The sequence below is a fragment of the Rhincodon typus genome, chromosome 17 (genome assembly GCF_021869965.1).
Source record: "Rhincodon typus isolate 14 chromosome 17, sRhiTyp1.1, whole genome shotgun sequence".
Classification (NCBI taxonomy): Eukaryota; Metazoa; Chordata; class Chondrichthyes; order Orectolobiformes; family Rhincodontidae; genus Rhincodon; species Rhincodon typus.
This window is the reverse complement of record NC_063348.1, coordinates 21,647,441-21,669,996: the sequence shown is the minus strand read 5'-3', so window position 1 is coordinate 21,669,996 and position 22,556 is coordinate 21,647,441. Positions and strand designations below refer to the sequence as shown.

At 41.7% G+C, this 22,556-nt stretch overlaps 1 protein-coding gene across 1 annotated transcript in view; it reads right to left on the bottom strand.

Annotated features, from left to right (window-relative positions):
- lsp1a (lymphocyte specific protein 1 a) overlaps nt 1-22,556 on the bottom strand; it is a 68,973-nt gene that overhangs the window by 9,957 nt on the left and 36,460 nt on the right. The window contains exons 4-5 of the mRNA XM_048607316.1: nt 4,744-4,990; nt 1,884-2,024 (exon numbers count right to left, since the gene is read on the bottom strand). Coding sequence (XP_048463273.1) covers nt 1,884-2,024; nt 4,744-4,990 — 388 coding nt within the window. The remainder of the gene's footprint in view (nt 1-1,883; nt 2,025-4,743; nt 4,991-22,556) is intronic.

Sequence of the window (22,556 nt, the reverse complement as noted above, 5' to 3'; positions counted from 1 at the left end):
ATGTATGAGCATATGAGTGTGTCTGCTTTGTTGTTTTCATGTTGTTGTAGTGCTGTGGAAAAATAGAAAGTCAAAAAGCCATGTTAATCTGTCATTGGAGGCAGAGAACACAATCAGATATAAAAGGATCCTGTAACAACGGGCCATTCTAACTCCTACAAGATCCTTACTCTTGCCATGTGATGACCCTGTATTTTTTCTGCCCCTTTTCTTCCCCTTAAGATAACAGCTCTCAGCAAATACCAACTTCCCTGACATTCTCCTTTGTACCTAATTATGAGTACACTCTGTAGTACTGTGATGAAAGAAAAAGGAAGAATTAATGAATTTTACAATCATTATTGTTGACATATTATGGTGATTGCACCAAAATTATCTTATCCTGTGGTGTTAGACATCAGCCAGTGCTGGCTATTGTCAAACTTAATTGCTTTCCCAGATGTTGAGGAAAGGGCTGATGCAAATCAACAGTATAAAAACATTCTGAGTGCACTGGCTTGGCCTCACTCATAGCTAGCCTTTAAAGGAGGTTTGGCTGACTGCTGATACCAACATTTTGACTGTCTCACATGTTTACAAGCAGAACAGTTGATCAGAATAGCTGGCTCCCTAAACACAGACAGTCTACTTTAACTGACCTTCATACACTAAAGTCTCCTTTGCTTTGTAATTTGTTTCTTCCACCTCGCTCCCCCATCCCACCTTACCAGAGGCACACAAGATCTTCTGTGAGAATTTCCCCAAACACTTCTATCTACCTGTCATTGAGGGACTACATTGATATACAGTTCCATGGGTGGATGCAGCCCCAGCACGTTATCCAGGGAATATTCTTAACCTTAGGGCCCCGACTGGGAGAATTACAAAATTGTTCAGTCATGCTTACATTCAGTTTGGAGATTAGGATACATAGCTCATCATGCTGTAGACTTCAAGTTAGTAGCCAAATATTTAACAGCATTAAAGTTGAATCTTTCAGAAAAGAATTATTGAATACAAGTTCTGTTTCCAAACTCCTCTCAGTGGTTTTCAGCCTGTCACAAGAGTTTACTGCAGCTTTAAGAACAGTGAAGATGCTCAGCCTTTATCTGAATGTGCGCCCAGAAGATAAGCTTATCGTGCGTACACACAGTGCAACTTACAGGAAAGAGTAATAGAAAGACAAAATGATAGAGAAATTCAAATGACATTCAGGTCTGCAGATGTGAAGGGCACACAACACAAACATAAGTTGTTTAATATAGTTTCACCACATGGAAAAGTGATAATTCATGCTGAACATTTTTCAAAAGTAAAACTAATACAATAGTTATAAGTTATTGCTGATTTTATCCTACTTATTTTGCTACTCTGCATTTTGCCCTCCTCAAAGTTCACCTTAGTTCTCCAAGAGACACCTATTAACACTGGAGCATAGCTCCATAGAGGCAGGGGAATCTGGTGGCTTGTCCAAATGAGAATTCCTGGTCTTATCGAATCACATTAGCCAATGAAATGTAAAGTCATCTCACACATCGAGCTGGACTCCACATGGTCAAGAGCAACCTGTATATTGCAAATATCATTGCACAGCAACATAACGTGCATTCAATCGTACAGAAATATTTACAGTGTGATTTAATTCCATGTGGCTATAAGGTTAGTGTCCAGACAATGTAAACGAGGGCCTAAAATGACGCAGGTTACCGCCTCCAAACTGTGCCTTTTATCCAAATACATTACTGTTTTAATGCCATGTCACTGAGGTAAAATCTCTCCTGCATATTCCCCTGAAAGCATTACATGGCAAAGCAAGTGGTATGTATCTCGGACTTTGCCCACACAGTGGCAAAGTGAAACAAAATATATAGTATACAATTTCAATGCCCATCAGAAATCCTTACCTTAAATGTTGGGCTCTTGGGACTGAGGGGAATGAATGGATCCTCCATTTCACTACCTGAAATACTAAGAACTTTCTGACGTTTCTCTGCTGCCTCCATCCTCCGTTTTTCTCTCTCTTCTCTCATTCTTCTTTTCTCTTCCTGCAGGCGGACAATATTTATTTATATTTACTACCCCACACCACATGACCGACAATTCTATAGCTGCAATGCTGACACCTCAAAAAATACAATTTTCAAATTACAACAAAGCAGTGGTTTTTAAAATCTATTTGCCAGTCAAAAACTGTATTCTTTCTAATGCGCAATATTACACTTCCTTTAACAAATTATTGTAACTTGCTTTTTTAAATACCTTTTTTGTAATATTTCACAATCACTGTTAATCATTGAAAAATGCACCCTAAACATGACAGAATTATTGAAAAGACAGTCGAATTGTTAGAACTGCAATATTCTACTACACCAGATTGGATCAGCCTTCCCACGTAACTCACTATCGGACCTACAACTGCCATTTTCTCAAATGTCCCAGGAGGCAATGAGAATGCTGCTAAGTTGGACACTTTCTTTATTTCTTCATTTTTTCTGCCTTTAGATTCTATGTTTTATTTTATTTCTCTGTGTTGTAAGGTGGTGCCAGGGAGTGGCAAAACTATATGACACTTTTCACTGTACTTTGTGACAAGATACACGCGACAATAAATAAATCAAATCAACCAAAAGCTAGTTCAAACAAACAATTAACGCAATTGAACAACAAATTAATTTTGACAGTGCCTTTAAATTAGCAAAATGTTCCAGGATGCTTGACTGCAGTGCACAGTCATTGGGCGTAAAGCAACACTGGGCCAAATGAGAGGATACATAGCATGTGTAACTAAATGCATATTCAAAAGAGATTGATTTTTTTGAAGCAGGATCTTGAAAGGAGTGGGAGGAGGCGGAGAGCAGTGGTCGGTGTTGGGTTCGTGGGGGGATGGTGGGAGTTGAGTTCCCCAATGCCTGATGTCATGGCTGGGTGGTTCACTCTGCGGAAGTAATCGCGGGATGGAATGTGTGGTGATGGTGTGGCATTTATAGCTCTAAGCCAGCTTTAAACGTAGGATAGTTGGGAAATTTTAAAACCCTGATTCTGACAATTGAGCTAATTGAAAATTTCTACCCCCTCCACTTTGCTTTCTTCCTTAAAATAATTCAATACAATTGTAAAAAAAAAACTCAACCCTGGATTTTTGCATATTATCTGCCATCACTGTAGCACCAAACTATGGTGCTTTGATTGTCTAATAATGCACAGTGCCCAATAATTTGAAAGGCTATTCATATGGCTGCTAAAGATGCAAGCTTCTTCTAAAGTCTTGGATAAATGTCCTATGAAATATTAAGGAATAGCAAGCAGCAACACGCCAATTGAAGAAGGTGCATACCATTAGCATGCTCAGGTGAAGGCTGAACAGTTGTGTTTTTCTACAATTCAGAAAATCATAGACTGCTGCACACTGCTTAACTTCAGATGCAACAAGTCTTTATGCAGCAGGATGAACAGCAGGTATCTGGGTCATATAAAAATAGAGGAAGTGTAGTTTCAGCAAGTAGTACAGATGCAAGAAATTACTAAGTAATGATTAATTTCAATAAATTGCAGTGTGAACCAAGACACGTTTCAGATGTTACAACAGACAGTTCTTTTTGTGGAATGGCTAGTTTCCTGGGTATACAGGTCGGTAAAAAGGGTTGTAATTATCAGTTCCACTTTGTTGTGCCTCTAGCATTTCATGTTACGCTGGCTTTGAGACTTTCTTTCTCATTTATTTATTTCATATGTAGGGTAGATGTAAACTAACGTGAGCCTTTTAAAAGGAGCAGGATGGAGGTGTTCCTTGCTCATGTCACATTTTTCGGATTATCAGTTCAATAGCCACTTCTTTGCAGAGCATTCCAAAAGATTTATTTCCATCCAAGACCATCCCCCAACCTGAATCTCTCTGCCTGAGGTTCCCCAAATAACTTCTACTGCTGTCATGCCATTAATTTGCTCAAACAGAATATATGCCCCTCTATCAGAGGAAGACGTGTCTCCATAAGCTGCTAGCTAATCAGATGTTGGGCAGTTCTCTGTTCCCAGCTCCCAAGGTGGGAGTAGTGGCCACTGCTGGGATGGCAGACAATCCACCACATCCAGGAGTTACAGATGTGATGTTCAAAGATCAACAGAGGGTTGTTGCAATGGCTAGCAGGGAGGATCAAGTTCAGGAGGAAGGTGGGTGGGGGGAGTAAGAGAGAGTACTGTGGGAGGATGGAGTACCTTGGGAGTCAGCCTTTGTTGGGTGTTGAATACCTAAACAGGAGCAACCCCCAACTAGGCTGCAAAAAGAGCTGCATCGGGTGATTTTCATGAGTCGACATGCCAACATTTAGAAGCTGAGACATTAAATTGCTTGTGTTTGCATGACTGCGAGCAATATTTGCTCTTATTTGAATACAGTAATATAATCTCATAGGGGACCAGTTACTTTCCTGTGCGTCATTTAAATCTTGAAAGTCTGTCAGGAGCTAAGGATTGTGGGTAAGAACTCAGCTAAGCTTGACCACACCTGTGTGTTTGCAACCGAGGCTACTCAATAGTCATCCAGAATAGGAATCAAGGGTTATCTTCACTTTCTCAAAAGCACTGAAATCAAAAGGAGAACAGGAGTTGTACCTGGATGAAAACAGTGAAAGAATACAAACTTGTGGATTGGGCATTTTGATTTCCTTGTTGGGTGTGGCTCAGAGTTGGCGACGTTACCTCTGAACCACTGATGATGCCTCTAATCCTCAACATTAAAGACTCTAGTGTTTGTTCCAAGATGCCCACCTCCTCTCTAGCTTGCAGCTCCAGTTCCTGCTGTTGGCGACGCTGTTCCTCTTCTTCCCGCAGCTTACGCCTGTCTTCCCTCCTCTTCTTCAGTTCTTCCAGCTCCAGCTCAGCATCATGACCTCGCTGCCGCAGGCGCTCATACTCCTGGTTCTCCTTCTCGTCGAGACTCCGACGGATCTGCTCCAACTTCTGTTCGGCTTCCAGGCGGGTAAGCTCTCCGTCTTCATCTGTTTCAGGAAACTCACTGGAATTTGCACGTGGAAGAAAAAAAAGCAGCAATATCCATTAACTTGCAAATCAAGAGTAATAAATCAGAAATAATTCCTTAAAAAGAGAGACCCTCCATTCTTCCTCATTTGCTCAGGACCCCATTGCATAGTGGCCCAGCACAGAGGTCAGAAAAATCCAGCTTTGATCCCCAGTCCATATTTAGTTATCTCAAGTAGTAGTATACAGGATGCCTGTATACTACTTTGCACAGTTTTAGGCAAGTACCAAGTCATGTTTCACTTTGATTAATCTTATTTTTCATTTGAGGGGATTGCTGGCAAAGCAAACATTATTGCTCATCCATAACTGCTCTGGATGTGGTAGTGGCAAGCCACCATGAATGTAGAATCATGAAGGAAGCTCATGGCTCATCTGTTTGTCTGACCTCATATCCAGACCATATTGTGACAGGGTGTCAAATTTCCTTCCTATTATTTAACTGAATTTAAACTGCCCAACTCCTTGGTCCACTCCAGGTCCTGATCTCTGGATTATACAACATAACTACAACTGTGGCCTTTTAGATTCCCAGAATACTTCTCAGGCATTTGGTGAAAACAAAATTCAGAGATTGTTGAGACTGTGAAAAATGAAAGCAAAAGGAATAGTTGATGCAAATTGCATCAGTGTGCATTAGGGGATTCTGGTTAAATGTATGAGGGTGAAAATAATAGGTTATACAGATAAGGTTCAACAAAGTAAGGTGGGAGGAAACCACTATAGACCATAAAAACCAGCACAGACCAACTGGCCTGAATGGCCTCTTCCCATGCTGTGCACTCTATAGGAATCTACATAAAAAAAGAAAATGGTGAGGCGATCAACTGGTCACTGGAATAGATAAGCTTTATATTTCACTTCTCAAACTCAACAATAACAAGCAGACAATTCACAATCTGAAAACTAATTGTAGGAAATACACATTGGTGAAATTTGGGACATTCAGCCTGTTGTGAGCTTGGTTTCAGAGGAAGTCCAAATATGAACAAATGCACGATATGTATACCCAAAACATAACCTTCCAATGAATAGAGCTATACTGCCATGGGCTAGATGCCCTGAATTCACCCAGAAATTTTCTTCCAGGATAGTCACACTGTTAATTACAGGTGTGGGGAGCAATTTGAAAGGATTAACAGCAGAAGTTGTATTGGGGAAGTCTCAAAATGTATTCAACGATCAAATTGCAAACAATTCTTTTCTGTTTCTCAATACCAAGGAAGATCTGGGCCATTATGTCTGTTTGGTAAAGAGAGAAGGCTTAAGATATTAAAGTGACAAACGATAAATAAATAACAAAGGAACTCAAACCATGTGGAAATGTGGGAAAAAGGGGTCACTTCTCCTTTTATACCTGTGCAGGGAATGACTGTATCCAGCATGATATCTCCTTTCATGATTTAGTGGCAACTTACACCTCTTTGGAGTACCTTGGAATGATTTACTACTTTAAAGGCACCACATGAATGAAAGGAATTTATTTGTTGTAAGTTATGCAGCTAGAATTGGTCTCAATGTCCCTATTTGGAGTTTGGGGTAAAATCAGTTAAGTTTTTTTTTGACAATAGTTTAATGCTCCTTGTTGGAGTGTGGGGAGAACAGTATGAAGATCAACTGATGATAGATCAGAAGTGACGCACACTGCGGTCAAATAACTTGGAGTGTCAAGGATCACCAGCCTCCACAGAACTGAATTCCAGAAAGAATTTGGGCCTTTATAAGGGAAGAGGAGATTAGAGGATGAATTTATAATGAAATGAAATACTGTGGGAGAAATGTTTTACTTAGAAAACACACCAAAGCAATTTTGGGAGGCTTGCAGTGCGCGAAGGTGATACAAGTTTCACTCACAAAGCAACCATAGGGCAATCAACGTACAACTGTGTATTTCTCAGGTTATGTGGTCAGGGTGGCTTGTGGTAATGAACTGGTGACCCACAGTTTCAACAGCATATCCTGTGCACACAGCAATGTGGGTGAACAAGGCACCGGAAGGAAAAGACAAGTTTCTTTTTAAATGCACGTGACCTAAGAGCTGAAAGCAAGCCTTTGCCTGAATCACTAGTATTTCTCCTGCACCTCTGATGGTAGTTCAGCAGCCACACTTGAAAGAATATATTTCATAGCTCTGAATTTGATATTTTACCATCTCCAGACGCAGTGCTCATTTACTGGGATAAAAGCTCCACTTCCTCAGTAAAGAAGCAGCCCATGCCAATCCTACAACTTAGGATCTGGACTGCATGCAGGCTATATAGGTGTTTACAAGAGGATGCCAGTGTCTAGCTGCAACAGCTCAAACTCCACACTACGCTGGATAACAGATTTTTTTTTGATCTGTGTCTCTGTCACGGAATTCAATATCCTCTATACAGTTCCTGCACAATATATTATCTACAGGAAACATGGCTACAACTGTCCAAAATATCCTTCAGCACCACTTCCTGGCTTCATGATCTCTGCCACCAAGAAGGGTGAGGAGGAAGATTGTGTCAATATCTTAACCTTCAAATTCCCCTCCAAGTCTCACAATGACCTGACTTGGACAGACACCGACCTTCCATTCATCGTCAAGGTCAAAATCCTAGAGCTCCCTACCAAACATTATTAAGAGGCCATTAGCATATGGACTGCGATGGTTCAAGCAGAATGGTCACCATCAACTTCTCAGAATTGACAAACTTTTGACCTTGCCAGTGCCTCTTGAATATTGACAGCTTAAAAAGCAAAATGAGATTAACACTGCCCATGACTCAGACAGATCAGTAAGGGAATCAAGGGTTTTGGGGAGTTCAAGATTATCATGATATCATTGAATGGAAGGGCAGATTCAATGGGCTGAATGGCCTGCTTCTGCACCTACATCTTATGCTCTTATAATCTTGATTTATAACTCAACTACAATTCAGAATTTCACTGGCAGCATTATGAGGCATATTTCAGGTTTTGGCAAAGATCTATAGCTCGGGTTGTGGGTGAGGTTGTTGACTTTTTTGTTCAGACGTTTCGTCACCATACGAGGCGACATCATCAGTGAAGCCTCCGATGAAGCGATGTTATTCTACTCCGCTTGGAATTTATACTGTCCGGTCCGTTATGGTGAGTCCTGTCATTTCCGGTTTTATTCTGTATGGGTTTTACATGAGGTCCAATTCTATATGTTTGTTGATTGCATTGTGGGTTGAGGACCAGACCTCTAGGACTTAAATTCCCAGGATTAAATTCACAAGAGAAGAAGAAAACAGCTTCAGAAAACAATCAGCTTCAGTTTCTGGACGTCAGAGTTGAACGTATGACCAACAGGAAATTCCAAACCTCAGTACACAGGAAAGCAACACACACTGACCAAATCCTCAACTTCCACAGCAACCACCCCAAGGCCCACAAACAAAGCTGTATTAGGACACTATTTAAACAGGCCACCACTCACTGCAACACGCCAGAACTACACAGGAAAAAAGCAGAGCACCTATACAAAGTCTTCGCTATGATCAGATATCCCCACAACTTCATCCGCAGGTGCCTACTAAATAGACAACAACAAGAGGACACAGTATGCCCTAACACACTGGCCACACTGCCCTACATCAAGAACATGTCAGAACTGACAACGAGACTCCTAAGACCACTAGGAATCATGGTGGCACACAAGCCCACAGCCACTCTATGACAAACACCCACAAGGATTAAAGACCCCATTCCCACAACAGGCAGGACCAACGTGGTTTACAAAATACCACGCAACGACTGCCACAAACATTACATCGGGTGGACAGGAAGGAAACTAGCCATCAGAATAAACGACCATCAGCTAGCAGCAAAACAACACGACAAACTTTTCTTAAGATCAGTACACTCAGACAATGAAGGCCATCAGTTTAACTGGGACAAGGTAACCATAGTAGCCCAAGCCAAACATAGACATGCACGAGAATTCCTAGAGGCATGGTTCTCATGGGGAGCAAGTCAACAACCTAGTTATTAGGCATAGTCTGTCTATTCCATATTCTAAATGTAAGGATAGGCTCACTTCACTGTCCGTGCTGTCAATCAAAATTGACAGCTTCCAGATAATCATAGTGGAGCTTCTTTTGTGTCCTAAGACATGCTGGGATCCTGCTCCACAGGTACTGACAATCATCCAAGAATGTCTCGTCAGGTCAAGTATTAATGTGTGAGATGAAGAAAGTGTTAACATGAACTGCTGAACTCAGTGCTCCCATCATATCTTGTCCATATATGTGTCCTTTCCTGAAAGTGTTACTGATCGCGATCAGCAGCAGGAGCTCCTGTTCGTTGTAGTTCTGGGACGATAAAGTCAATTATAACATGAGCACTATCTTTTAGCTCAGATTAGCTAAAAATGCACAGTTGGGTACAACCTAGTATGAATGGCACAGAACCTACCCAGAATTGAGCAGACTCTGCCTGCTAAATTATCAAATTGGCCATTCCTAAGCCTGTAGACAGTCCAGCTCACAGGAGATGCTAGGAGTTACGTTACTTGACTTCAATTTTTGTACAAAAGAATATTTGAAATAAGAGCCCAGAGATGCCCTGCGCAGCTGATGACATTTCAATAAGATCACCTGTCATTCTTCTAAACTCCAGAAAATATACACTCAGTTTACTTCGCGTCTCATCCCAGGAGCCAACCTCGTGAATCTCTACTGCACTCACATCCAGGCAACTACATCCTTCTTTAGATAAGGACATTAAAACAACACAGAATACTGCAGGCGTGCTCTCAAACCCCTCGCTAGACAGGGCAACAACCATTCACTTTCTTTATCGCTTGCTGTACTTGCAAATTAACCCCCTGTATTCCTTCAGAGTGTAGCCAAGTCATCGTGAACAACAACAGTAACATTTCATACCTGTTAAAAAAAATCTACTTTTCTATTATAGTTACTAGAGCGAAGAACCTAATACTTCCCCACACTGAATTCCATCTTACACCTTTGCGCCACACACTTAAGTTATCTATTTCTTCTTGCAGCTTTTTTGTGTCCTTCTTAGCACTTACATTCCCACACAATTTGTATCATCAGCAAACTTGAGATATGTTATGATTCGGCTCAACAGCTAGGTTATTAAATAAGGGTGGAAACATCCATTGATGACAACAGGTCTCACCTGAAGGCTAAAGAGCTGGTGAGAGACCCTTACAGCACTTTCTAAGGAAGACCTGTTGGCTTTATTGACAATGGAATTAGGTGCCCGGAGACAAGCCCTGCTGGCCCCTGAACTCAGCAGCACTGTAGAGAAGGCCAAGACGAGGGCCAGAGCAGAACTCCCAGAGACTAGGGATCCAGGAGCACATTATGTGCTTTGACGGGGTAGGGAGAGAAGCGTTATAAGGAAGAGCAAGGAGTGATCTCTGCAGGCAACTGCTGCCCTATGGCCATGACCTCAATCTGGTTTTGATTGCTTTTGGTCAAAGAAAGGTCCTGCTCTTCAGCTGACAAATATCCATACTATTTTTTTGCTTTGGGGATGGCTACATATTGGCAGACTGGGCTGCTGATGCATGAATCCCAGTGGTGGCTGGCTAAGGCCCTTAAATGGTCCTTCACTGGCCGCTTATGAGCCTCAATTGGCAGCTGGGCAGGAAGATCGAGCATGGACTTTCTGGCCCCAAAATGAATTCGGGGAAATGTGAAGGTGTGGGGATCAGGTACACCAGCACACTGCCTAATTAAATGTCCATCCCACCTCCTACCTCATTGCCTCTGGGAGCACAGGATCCTACATATAGATTGGTAATAACTGAGGCCCCAACACTGAACCCTGGGGCTCCCAACTAGTTACAGCCAGCCAACTTGAAAATGCCCCATTTATTCCTACTCTCTGCTTCCTGGCTGTTAAACAATTTTCTATCCATGCTAATATTAATCCAGCACATAGCACAGAACACAGAGTAGTACAGTACAGAGACAGGCCCTTTGGCCCACTATGCCAACTATTCTAAACTAATCTCATCTGCCTGAACACTGTCCATATTCCTGTATTCCCTGCCAGTTTGTGTGTCTGTCTCAATGCCTATTAAACATTAATATTGTATTTGCTTCTGCCAGCTTCCCTGGCTGTGTATTCCTGCCACCTACCATGCTCTTTGTAAAAAACATTTGCCTCGCACATCTCCTTTAAACTTTTCGCCTCTCGCCTTAAAGCTATGCCTCCGTAGTATTTGTATGCATATGTCGTTAGTACCAATATGGACCATGACCTCTGGCTGCTCACCCACCCCTTTCAGAATATTCTGTGCCCACTCAGAGACATTTTGACCCTGGCACCAGGGAGGCAACACACCATGCCTGGAGTCTCGCTTGTGGCCACAGAAACACCTACCAGGCTATACAGTCCCCTATCATTACTGCTCAGCTTCACTTTGGCCCTCCCTTCTATACAACACAACCAATTTTGGTGCCACTGATCTGGCTTCTGCTGTTGTTTTCCTCTGAGAGGCCATCTCCTCCAACAGTGTCCAAAACGGTATCTTTGGTTGAGAGGAGAACGTCCACACTTACCAGCCTCCCTGATGGTCACCCAACACTTCTCTGTCTGTGTAGTCCTTACTTGTGGTGTGACCAGCTCACTAAATATGCTATCCATAATGTTCTCGGGATCATGGACGCTCCATAGTGCATCCACCTGCAGCTCCAGGCATTCCGAACAGCAGATCAGGAGCTGCAGCTGAACACGCTTTCTGCCTACATAGTCAGCATGGACACTGGAAATATCCCTGATTTCCCACATATTGCAGAAGGAGCATTCCACACAGCCATTGTGATTGTGATCCTGACCGACTTCAAACTAGGAACCAAATATACAATATTACCCACTACTTACCAAATCAGGCTTCTCACTCTCTACTCCTAACAAAATTACAAACAATAATCATAAGGACTTTATACTCTATCTCCTTCCAGGAACTACTCATAGGAACAGGAGTAAGCCATTCAGCCCCTTGAATCTGCTCCACCATTCAATAAGATCATGGACCCATATCCTTGCTTAATAAAAATTTGTCTATCTCAGATTCTTAACAAACAATTGAATTATCATCAACCGCCATTTAAGGAAGTGGGTTTCTTAACTGCTAAAGCCCAGGCTTCATACTTGTAAACCTAGGGTGGCTCTAACTAGGGTTTTGTATAACTGCAGAATAACATCTGCACCCATATACTCCAGCCCTTTAGAAATGAAGAAATGAAGACCAGCATTCCATTAGCCTTCTTGACTATTTTCCGTACCTGGTTTGTAGCATTTTAAAAAACCATGCATCTGAATCCCCAAATCTCATTGGAAACCTAATATATTTAACTTTGTGTCTTCTAAAAAAATAACCTGAAATAGATCATCTCACATTTGTTTGTATTAAAGTTCATATGCTGCACCTTTGCCTAGTCACTTAATCTTTAAATACCCTGATAACCCAGAGGGTGGTTCATGTGTGGAATGAACTTGCTGAGGAAGAGGTGGATGTAGGTACGATTACGACATTTAGATAAGTAGATGAATAGAAAAGGTTTGGAGGGATATGGACCAGGGGCAGGCAGGTGGGACTAGTTTAGTTTAGGATAACGTTCGGCATGGACTGGTTGGACTGAAGGGTCTGTTCCAATCCTGTATGAATCTATGGCTCTATGACTCTATAACACTATCTACAATGCTGCCCAATATTGTGTCATCAGCCACTCTGGATATTTGACTTTTTAGGCTGGTAATCCAAGTTGTTAATGAATATTGTGAATAACTAAGGCCCTAACACAAGTCTCTGCAGGACATCATTAATCATTTCCTGTCAGTTTGAGTATTTACCCCTTATTCAAAACACTGTTTTCTGCCACTCAAACATATGCATGTCATTAATTTGCCCTCAGTTCCATGGGCTTCCACCTTAGTGAACTGTCCCTTGCATGAGACTTTATCAAGAGCCTCCTGGAAGTCCAGATAAACAACATCCATTGAGTTATCTCTCTGTCCATCATCTTTGTCGCCTCTTCAAAAAATTCTATGACGTTTGTCAGGCATGACGTATCCTTCATGAATCAATACTGACTCTCTCTGATTAACTGAAATTTTGAGGTGATCAGTCACCTTATCCTCAATTATAGACTCCAAAAATTTCCCCACCACAGCAGTCAGGCTGTAATTCCCAGGTTTCTCTCTGTCACCCTACTTTAAGAGCAAATATGAGCAACTTTCCAGTCCAGACGTACAACTCCTAATATATGAAACTCTTGAAACATTATGCTTAGGGCTTCTGCAATGTGCTTTCCTACCTCCTTTAACACCTGTGGATGGAAACCATCAGGGTCCCGGGACGTTTCACCCTTCAGGTCCATTAATTTCCTCATTATCGAAGATTTACTGAAGCTAATTTTATTTATACCCTGTCCTTGGTCCTCTGTTAATTTCTATAGGACTTCTGTAAGCTACTTGCCCCCTTTCCAGCCGTGAATACTAAAGCAAAATAATCGTTCAGCACATCTGTCACCTCCCCATGGTCACTGACAATATCCCCACTCTCAGCCTACAGTGGGTTAATAGTAGGTGGGTTAATAGTACTCTTAACCAGCCACTTTTCCATTATATAACTATTAAATCTCTTAATTTCTTTTATATCCTTGCAAGTTTGCTTTCATAATTTTTTTAGCCATTCTTACAAGCTGCTCAGTCTCTAGACCCGGATCCGAGCAGCCAATACTGTGTCACTTTTCGAGTGACAACGTTACCTTGAAGGTTCTGAATGAGTTTGTTCCAGGCCCCCACTCTGCAGGCTTTCATCAGGTTCACTCCCCGTCTCTGCCATTCACCTCCAGATTCACTCTGCTCCTTTCCCACCATTCACCCCCAGTACCATAACTTCCACAATGACCTTTTCTGTGGCATTGTACTGAATCTCTTTTGCAAATCCACGTAAATATCTTCTGATTCCTCTATCTAATCAACTGTAAATCCTCAAAAGACCGTAATGAATTTGTCAAATTTAGTTCCCCTTTTTACAAAACCATGTTGATTTTATCTGATCTTACAGTGAGATAGCCAATGTCATGCTGGTCCTTGTAGTGACAGGGTTTGAGTATTGGAGTACGGTTGTCTTGCTGCTGTTATACAGGGCCTTGGTGAAGCCACACCTGGAGTCCTGTGTGCAGTTTTGGTCTCCTAGTCTGAGGAAGGACAATATTGCCATTAAGGGCGTTCAGTGAAGAGTCACCAGACTGATTCCCAGGATGGCAGGACTGACATATGATGAAAGATTAGAACGATTGGGTTTGTACTCGCTGGATTTTAGAAGAATGATGTAGGATCTTGTAGAAACATATAAAATCCTGGTGGGACTGAGCAGGCTAGATGCAGGAAGAATATACCTGATGTTGGGGAAGTCCAGAACTAGGGGTCATAGTGTAAGAATAAGGGGTAAGCCATTTAAGACTGAAATAACAAAGAAGTTCTTCACTTAGAGAGTTGTGAAACTGTGACATTCTCTCCAACAGGAGGCTTTTGGGGCCAGTTCATTAGATTTATTTCAGACGGAGCTGGACGTGGCCCTTGTGGCTAAAGGGATCAAGGGGTTGGGGAGAGAGCGGGAATGGGATACTGAGATTGCATGATCAGCCATGATCATATTGAATGGTGGTGCAGGCTCGAAGGGTCAAATGGCATACTCCTGCACCTAGTTTCTATGTTACGATGATGTTCGAGGTGCACTGTTAAAAATTCCTTAATAATAAGTTCCAGCATTTTTCTGTCAACTGATGTCAGGTTAACTCTCCTCTTTCCTGAATTGTGATGTTATATTTGCTAATTTCCAATCCACTAGGATTATTTTTAAATTGTTCTATGTTCCCTAACTGGCGTGGCCACAACTGAGAAGGAGTATTGGAGCATTTTTAAGCGTAACGATCTTGTGGAAAGCAACAGAAAATGTATGCTATTCCATGCAAAATAAAGATCAGAGACTAGTAATTCTTCTGTGAGTAGTTCAGTCCTGATTGGTCAAAGTCAGTTCATCACCTTCAAGGCACAAAGAGTGTGATGGCATACTCTTGACTTGATATGCACCTCCAACAATCCTCAAGAAACTTAGCAGCAGCAGTACAAAGCTAGCATTTGACTAGCAACCTTTCCACTAGATTAAAGATTTACCCTCTTCACTGCTGCACGAGATTTACAAGATGCACTGCAGCAACTCGCCAAGGTGTTTGACAGTACCTTCCAAACCTATAACCTCTGCCACTCAGAAATACAACAAGAGTAGACGTGTGCAAACATCATTTGCAAGTTCCCCTCCAAGTTACAAACAGTCTTGATTTCACTTGTTTCTTAATGGCACTGTATCTAATTTATGGAACGTTGCATTTCACAGCACCATGGGAGCACCTTCACCATACAGGTAACTGCATTAACAAAAATATCAGCCCACTACCATCCTCTAAAAGACTAACAGGGATGGGCAAGAAGCTGGCCTTGCCAGCCATGCCTAAATCCTGTGATTGCACAAAAGGAGAAGGTTATTTGTTTGCAGAATGACCTCAATGAGCTATGATGAATTCCCATCTGCAAGATAAATACTAAATTTTGTTAATAACAACCTTGAAGGGGAACTCAGTGCATGCACAGTTGTACCGCATTGCTTCCTACACAGCACAGTACCTAATAGGATAAAGTCTGCGACACTTAATTGCCGCTACTCTGGACTAGACAGAACTCCATGGTCTACTTGCAGACATGGTAAGGACTCAATTACCTGTATGAAGAGTGTCGCGATGAACTTTTCTGATTCTCAGCCATTGCAGAAGCAAAGATAAGTGTTGCCTCAGTTCAATGCGAAGAAATAGAGAAGGCGCTAAACAGGAAGGAAGCTGTACAAGATAACCACGATGCATATGAGTCACAGCATTAACCCTTAACAGCAACAAAGGAGCATTTTTACTATTTCAAAATCGGCAATAGGTAGAGAACATCCCCCACCTGTCAAACTCCACCCAAACATGCAGAGCGTTCATCAGCTGCTGCTAAAGATGTGGATTACTAATGATATCCCAACTTCCAATGTGAACTAGCCATTACAAAATATGGAAAGCTGGGAAAGGGTAGCAACTTTGGCATCAGTTTTCCTGTCCTCCAGTTAAGAAGTCTATGCTTTCCCCTTATAGCACTTGTCGTCTTTAATATTTCCCCGTCTCCTCCTAAACATGTGCTGAAGGTTGAAAATTTAGAGGATTGGGCATCAAGCTTGGAATGCATGACTGTCTTTGACCCTAATAAACGACCTCAAGCAGCAAGGATAGAACAGCCCATTCATTGTCCACCTCAAGGGCTGCAGTGGTTCAAGGGCAGCAGCATGCCACCACCTTCTCCAGGGCAATTAGAAATGGGCAGTAAATGCTGGGCCTAGCACCCACACCCATACCCCATGAGCCAAAAAAAGAAATTACTTGCAGAGTATTACTCAGCGTCTGCATCTTGATCCTGGAGCTTTCAGAATTCATTTCCTTCCAATTGTAACCGCACATGCAAGGATTCAAATATAAATAAATTATTGACTGTATTAGTAAATCTGACATTGAATTTTCCAAAGCAGCATGTTACATATTTATAAATTTCTTGGGTATAATACTAGAACCCGGTCTTTTAAATCCATATAATGAGTTATTTATAAAAGCCAGCCTTCCAAGATATTGCTTCGATGAACTTGAACAGTATTCTCACTATTGGCAAGACAAGTGACCCTGATGTTCAGGAAGGGGTTTATACTTCAATTGTAATCTTTATAAACTTATGGATAAACTTGTTCCCTTATATACATTGTGGAATCCCTGACCTCAATTATACATTACTCAATTTCTGCTCCCCTATCGCAGCATCTTTGCTCAGTCCTATGTCTCAGGCCATGACCTTCAGCTTCTAACTCTGACCTTAGATGCAATCTTTCCTCTTTCCATTCCAGCACAAATGACAAAACCTTTCCCAATGTGACTCACAGGGTAAAACAATATCAACTAGTAGTGAAAGATTCAGAAGCAATGCCAAGCAAGTGAGATTACATATGGTTATGAGGCCTGCCATGCACTTTCTAGCATTCCCCCAGCTGACATCAAATAGGGCAAACTGCAAAGGAAATCCTGGAACTTTCTGACCTAGATATGTCAAATCCATCAGAGATAGCAAGAATTGCAGATGCTGGAGTCAGAGACAACGCAGTGTGGAGCTGGAGGAACACAGCAGGCCAGGCAGCATCAGGGGAGCAGGAAAGCTGATGTTTCAGGTTGGGACCCTTCTTCAGAAATGGGGAGGGGGGAGGGAGCTCAGAAATAAATAGAGAGAGGAGGGATGGGGCTGGGGAAGGTAGGTGGGATGGTGATAGGTGAGTGCAGGTAGGGAGTGGTGGGGATAGGTCAGTGAGGTGGGATGGACATGTCACCCAGGGAGTGGGAGGGAGGCGACTGGTTGCCAACCATTTTAACTCCCCCTCCCACTCCCTGGTGACATGTCCATCCTGGGCCTCCTCCAGTGTCACAATGGCACCACCCACAAACTGGAGGAGCAACACCTTATATTCCGCCTCGGGAGCCTACAGCCTGATGGCCTAAGTATGCAATTCACCAGTTTTAAAATCTCCCCACCCCCCGGCCTCATCCCATGTCCAACCCTCCCTCTCATCCCTGCCTCCTTGACCTGACACAACCTGTCCATCTTCTCTCCCACCTATCCGCCCCTCCCACCTCACTGACCTATCCCCACGACTACCTACCTGCACTCACCTATCACCATCCCACCTACATTCCACAGCCCCATCCCTCCTCTCTCTATTTATTTCCAAGTTCCCTCCCTCATCCCCATTTTTGAAGAAGAGTCCCGACCCGAAATGTCAACTGTCCTGCTCCTCTGATGCTGTCTGGCCTGTGTGTTCCTCCAGCTCTACACTGTGTTGCCTATGTCAAATCCATGCTGGGCCTCAACCTTATCAACAAAGTTTATGGAGAGAACCTTGAAAATTATATTCACAACTCACCAGATATGAATGCACTTCGTTTAAAACTTACAATTTAAGCCTTGGTCTTATTGTTGGTCTCTACTCCAGCACAACACTTAAAATCAAGTGTCAGATTACACATTGGGATCCTTGTGCATGGTTAGAATTTACAATCTTCCAACCCACTAGCCTGTAGTTTAAACGGAGGACCTTCACTGACACTATGAATACAGAGATGGGCTTTTTACTGTTGTTTCTTTTCTTAACTGCTGTTTTGATCACCACCAAGAAATAATAAATGCAAATTCTACAATATGCTAACTATGAGAAAACTAAGATAATCATAGGGTGAAAAAGGAATGGAAAAAAAAGAGAGGCAGAAAGTACTATTAAAAATGATGGCAGGTGATTATAGTGGTGTTGCCCAGTTGTTCCCAAACACTCTCAAGAGACAGGCAAATTTCTCCATTATTCATGCTCAAAGCGTACACACCCTAGCATTTATGCAGTGTTGACATCTTTGTCATATGATACAAATAGCTCATTACGTACAACAGTTGGTGCAACCCCAATATTGTACTCATACATGGTACTGCAAATACCAATGACCTGTGAGTCAGGCTTACAATACTTTGGATGATTGATTAGAAAATATCACCAAAGATCCCCTCTCCTAGCATCACTCCTAACCAAATTCAATTACAATCAGACTCACTCCTTAACCTTTTCTTGGTATGAATGGCAAGGTCTACATCTCTGCCTACTGTGGTGAACTTGGGGGAAAAAAAAAAAACAGATTTTGCCTCTAACACATAGTGGTTACAACTTTTGTACTAGAAGCAGTGCTGAGGAAAGAATGTGTGGTGCATTAGTTAAAGACACCGGTTGGAATGGAATTATGGGTAGTGATGAATGGATAGCAACCCCCTAGGGTATGCTAGTTTGAGGGTTATATAAAACAACTAGATCAGCAGAGGGTGACATGCAGGTAAACTGCATTCGAAACACCTGCCGCCTGAAAATATCACAATGAATGCTGCCAAGGAGTTGAAAATTCTAACTCTGTCAATAACATCGCTCAAGGGAGGCAAGCTGTCATGTCTACTTGCGTTGGTCTATAGACCACACTGTATAGTGATTCTCAGGGTCTTGGCTGAGATCCAATAATCACATGCATTCTCAAGATAAAGGGCCGAGTATTACTTTTTTTTGGGTTAGAGTCAGTTTTGACCAGTTACACAGATGATTTCTCCCCAGAAGGCCTACCAACAACTCTTAACATACTTTACCAAACCTGTCTCTTCACTATATACCCTGGCCATATAGCACCCTCTTACTTGATGTTTGCCCTATTCTACCACCCACTGTTCCCAGATGAACTCACCAGTTGGCAGATATCTGCCTTGTGCCCATGCCATCTTGAAAAGGCTACCCTACCCCTGTCTGAAGCTGCTGATTGTTGAAGGACAGTCTTCCTGAAGATGAAAGAAAAGAGAAAACCAGGGCCACAATTCTCCAGTTTGTAGCTCGTTTGGCATCTTCCATTAACTTGTCGTGTAGTTCATGACCACTAATACTTCCTGATCACATGATTTTCTGCTTTTGGTGCTATATCTCTTGTCTTTGTTAAACTACACTCACTATCTTGCCTTCGCTGTCTTTCTGAATTAGAACAGTTTGACCTCGCCCTCCTATTAATAGGATTTCTTTTTATGGGTCATATTCTCTTTCTAGGGAATGGTTACTCCTAGACCCATTGTTTGAGTTTACACCATGCTCTCCAGCCTTCCATCTTTGTGCTTCATGTTCCCAATCCATGGGACTAATCTCCTGCCCCTCATCCTGTACATTCACCCAGCTTTTAGATTTTCCAGTAGTAATCCCAGGCTCTGTTTCTAAATTTCTATCCCAATATCAATAAATCTTCTCCACAAAAGAACTTAAAGTAGTAATGTTCCAAAGGAACATAACTATGTACTAACTGTATAAACTGCAAATTCACAGATTTTTCAAAATTAGTACCTTTATAATTTTCTATGTCCAGTTTAATTTGCTTTCTTTATAAAAGGTTTACACAATATCAAACGTACATCATTCGACATTACATCTGTGCTAATAAAATGATTGATATTAACTATTTTACAAGGAATAATCATGTTTTTCAAAGATTTTAATGTGCCCCATAACCTGAATGTAGTGAAACTCAAATTCCTTCACTTTGTCTTGATCCTTTTTAGGCAATCTAATCCACACATGGTAGATGTGCACCCACTATCCAATACTGCACGACTGGAAGACACTGCCACTAGTCCATGCATCAATGGTCCGAAACCTCTTGTGACCAACACATTGCCTTCTCTTTGATTTGTGCCTCCATCTTCTTCCTCCAAACTCATGTTTGGTTTCAAATACTTTATTGTAGCATTTGGTAAAGTTCATGGCACTGTGGTACTTGGACTACATCCTCAGCATTTCACTTATTGCAAATCCCAAATTCTCTTTCATTCTTAAAATTAGCAAGAGTATTTCCCTCCTTATTTCTACTTCTTACCATTCTTCTTTTGTACTGTCGCCAGTGTCATATATATAGACAGTCCCGCCAAATTCTTAACATTGTGTCCTCCATTTTCAGTCATATTATCAAAGCCCCCTTTGTGCTACAATCACTACTGGGAAGGAATGTTTTCTTAGGAATATTTTTAGTGCTTCCAACATTTGTTCTAGTAGTGTATGTTTATCTGCAATTTTAACTCCTGTCAAAACTAGAAGTCTGACCATTATTTATATTATGCCATAGTCCACTAACATAAGTGTCAGAATGATGGGAGAATATCCAAATGACATTTCTGTAGCCTTCATACAAAGCGCTGAATTCACTTATGGACCCTTCCATATTATCTCTTCAGTCTTTCTAAATTTCTCAAAATCTGACCACACCTCATTTCTAAGCAGTCAACAGATCATTTTTCTCGTAAAATCTCATTTGCGAAATTTAACAATCTATTCAAACCTTCATCTGTATTCAAACCACCAGGTTTCAATTCTGAAAAAAAAAACTTGCTCCTATTTGGTGATGAGACTGCTTCCTCTTTGTAAAGAAATAAAGGATCCACGTGGTTACTTCATTCTTTCACTGGTCATAAGATGCACCTTCAGAAAGAAAGGGGTGGGTAGTCATACCTGAAACTAGAAATTTTGCTGCAAACATCTTCTGCTAGCAATGTTACACTTGAAAAGATAATGGTATTTAAACAAAATTCAAGTCCACACTTACATGCTTATTTCAGTTAAGCACACTCCATAAAACTCCCCACTGATTACTAGCTCTTCATATTTATACAACCAATTCAAACTAAATGAACTCTTAATTAATATATGCATTATCTGTTCCCTCATTCCATTAGGTCTCAGACATCATTTCAGACCATATGAGATGATGATACATGGACTTCAGTGAGGAATACTGCCCTAAGACTTTCAGACATGCTGCCTGCTTGCTGTGTAAGGTGGTGGCACATGGCACACAGTGTGAAATTAATATAGCATAGTGTCATACAGCAAGATGTATAACTCCCTGATTGAAGACTGCTGAAGAGGAAGGCAAACTGCTAATTGGTATGGCAGGGAAAGGCAAAGCAGGGGTGCTGTCAGCATGCATGTAGGGGCTAAGCGAGTGAGCACTAAGAGAGCAAGCCAGCAAACCCAAGATGCAACCTGGTCCAACACATGAGCTGTGTCTGTCCCTGCATGCAAGGGGTGCTTGCAGCAGTGTTTCAATGTTAGTTGCTGGTTTGCCCTGAAATACAGGTCTGTAGTTCCTGTAAGTGGATTCGGGAGGTACCATGATGATCCTGTGGGGTTGGCAATTATTGGATGTCAATGTTTGTGGTTGAGGATTGTGTGGTTGCTGCCTATGGATCATGCCAAGTGATGATATTCGGTGATGAGCAACATGGAGACTCATCAGAGCCAGCAGTAAGCTCAAGTCAGCAGGTAGCTGCTCTGGCTTCCATGATATTGATCGTATGGCCCCGACAGTAATGGGAGGATAATCAGTTGGTGTCAGTACTGGACGAGTGAGATTCCCAAAAGGAACCTGGTTAATAGACTATAACTGTTTTTAAACCAAAATGAGCTTTCACTAAAACACAAACACACAAGGTTGCAGTTGTTGTTTTAACAATAAAAAATTTTATTAACAAAGAATTGAAGATAAACTTGGGGAAGAAAATCACTCTATTCTGCTTTAACACAGATTCAATAATTTCTAAATGCACAGCAGAAATAAACCAAATGGAATCATAAAATCCTGCTACAGCTTACATACACTGTTACAACTGCAGAAACATCAAATGCTTCACCTCGTGCAAGACCCAGCCCAGCTCATTTCTTTTGAAAACTTTGATGGGCCTGAAGTAATTAAAATTTCAGCTCATCTGCTGGAACTATAGATAACTTTTTTTACTTACTATTATATTTATGCTTCTGACTGAACTTCCTTCCAGTGCCATACTATCCTGAATGTAGTGTCAATTCCTTTTCTTATTTTTTTTAA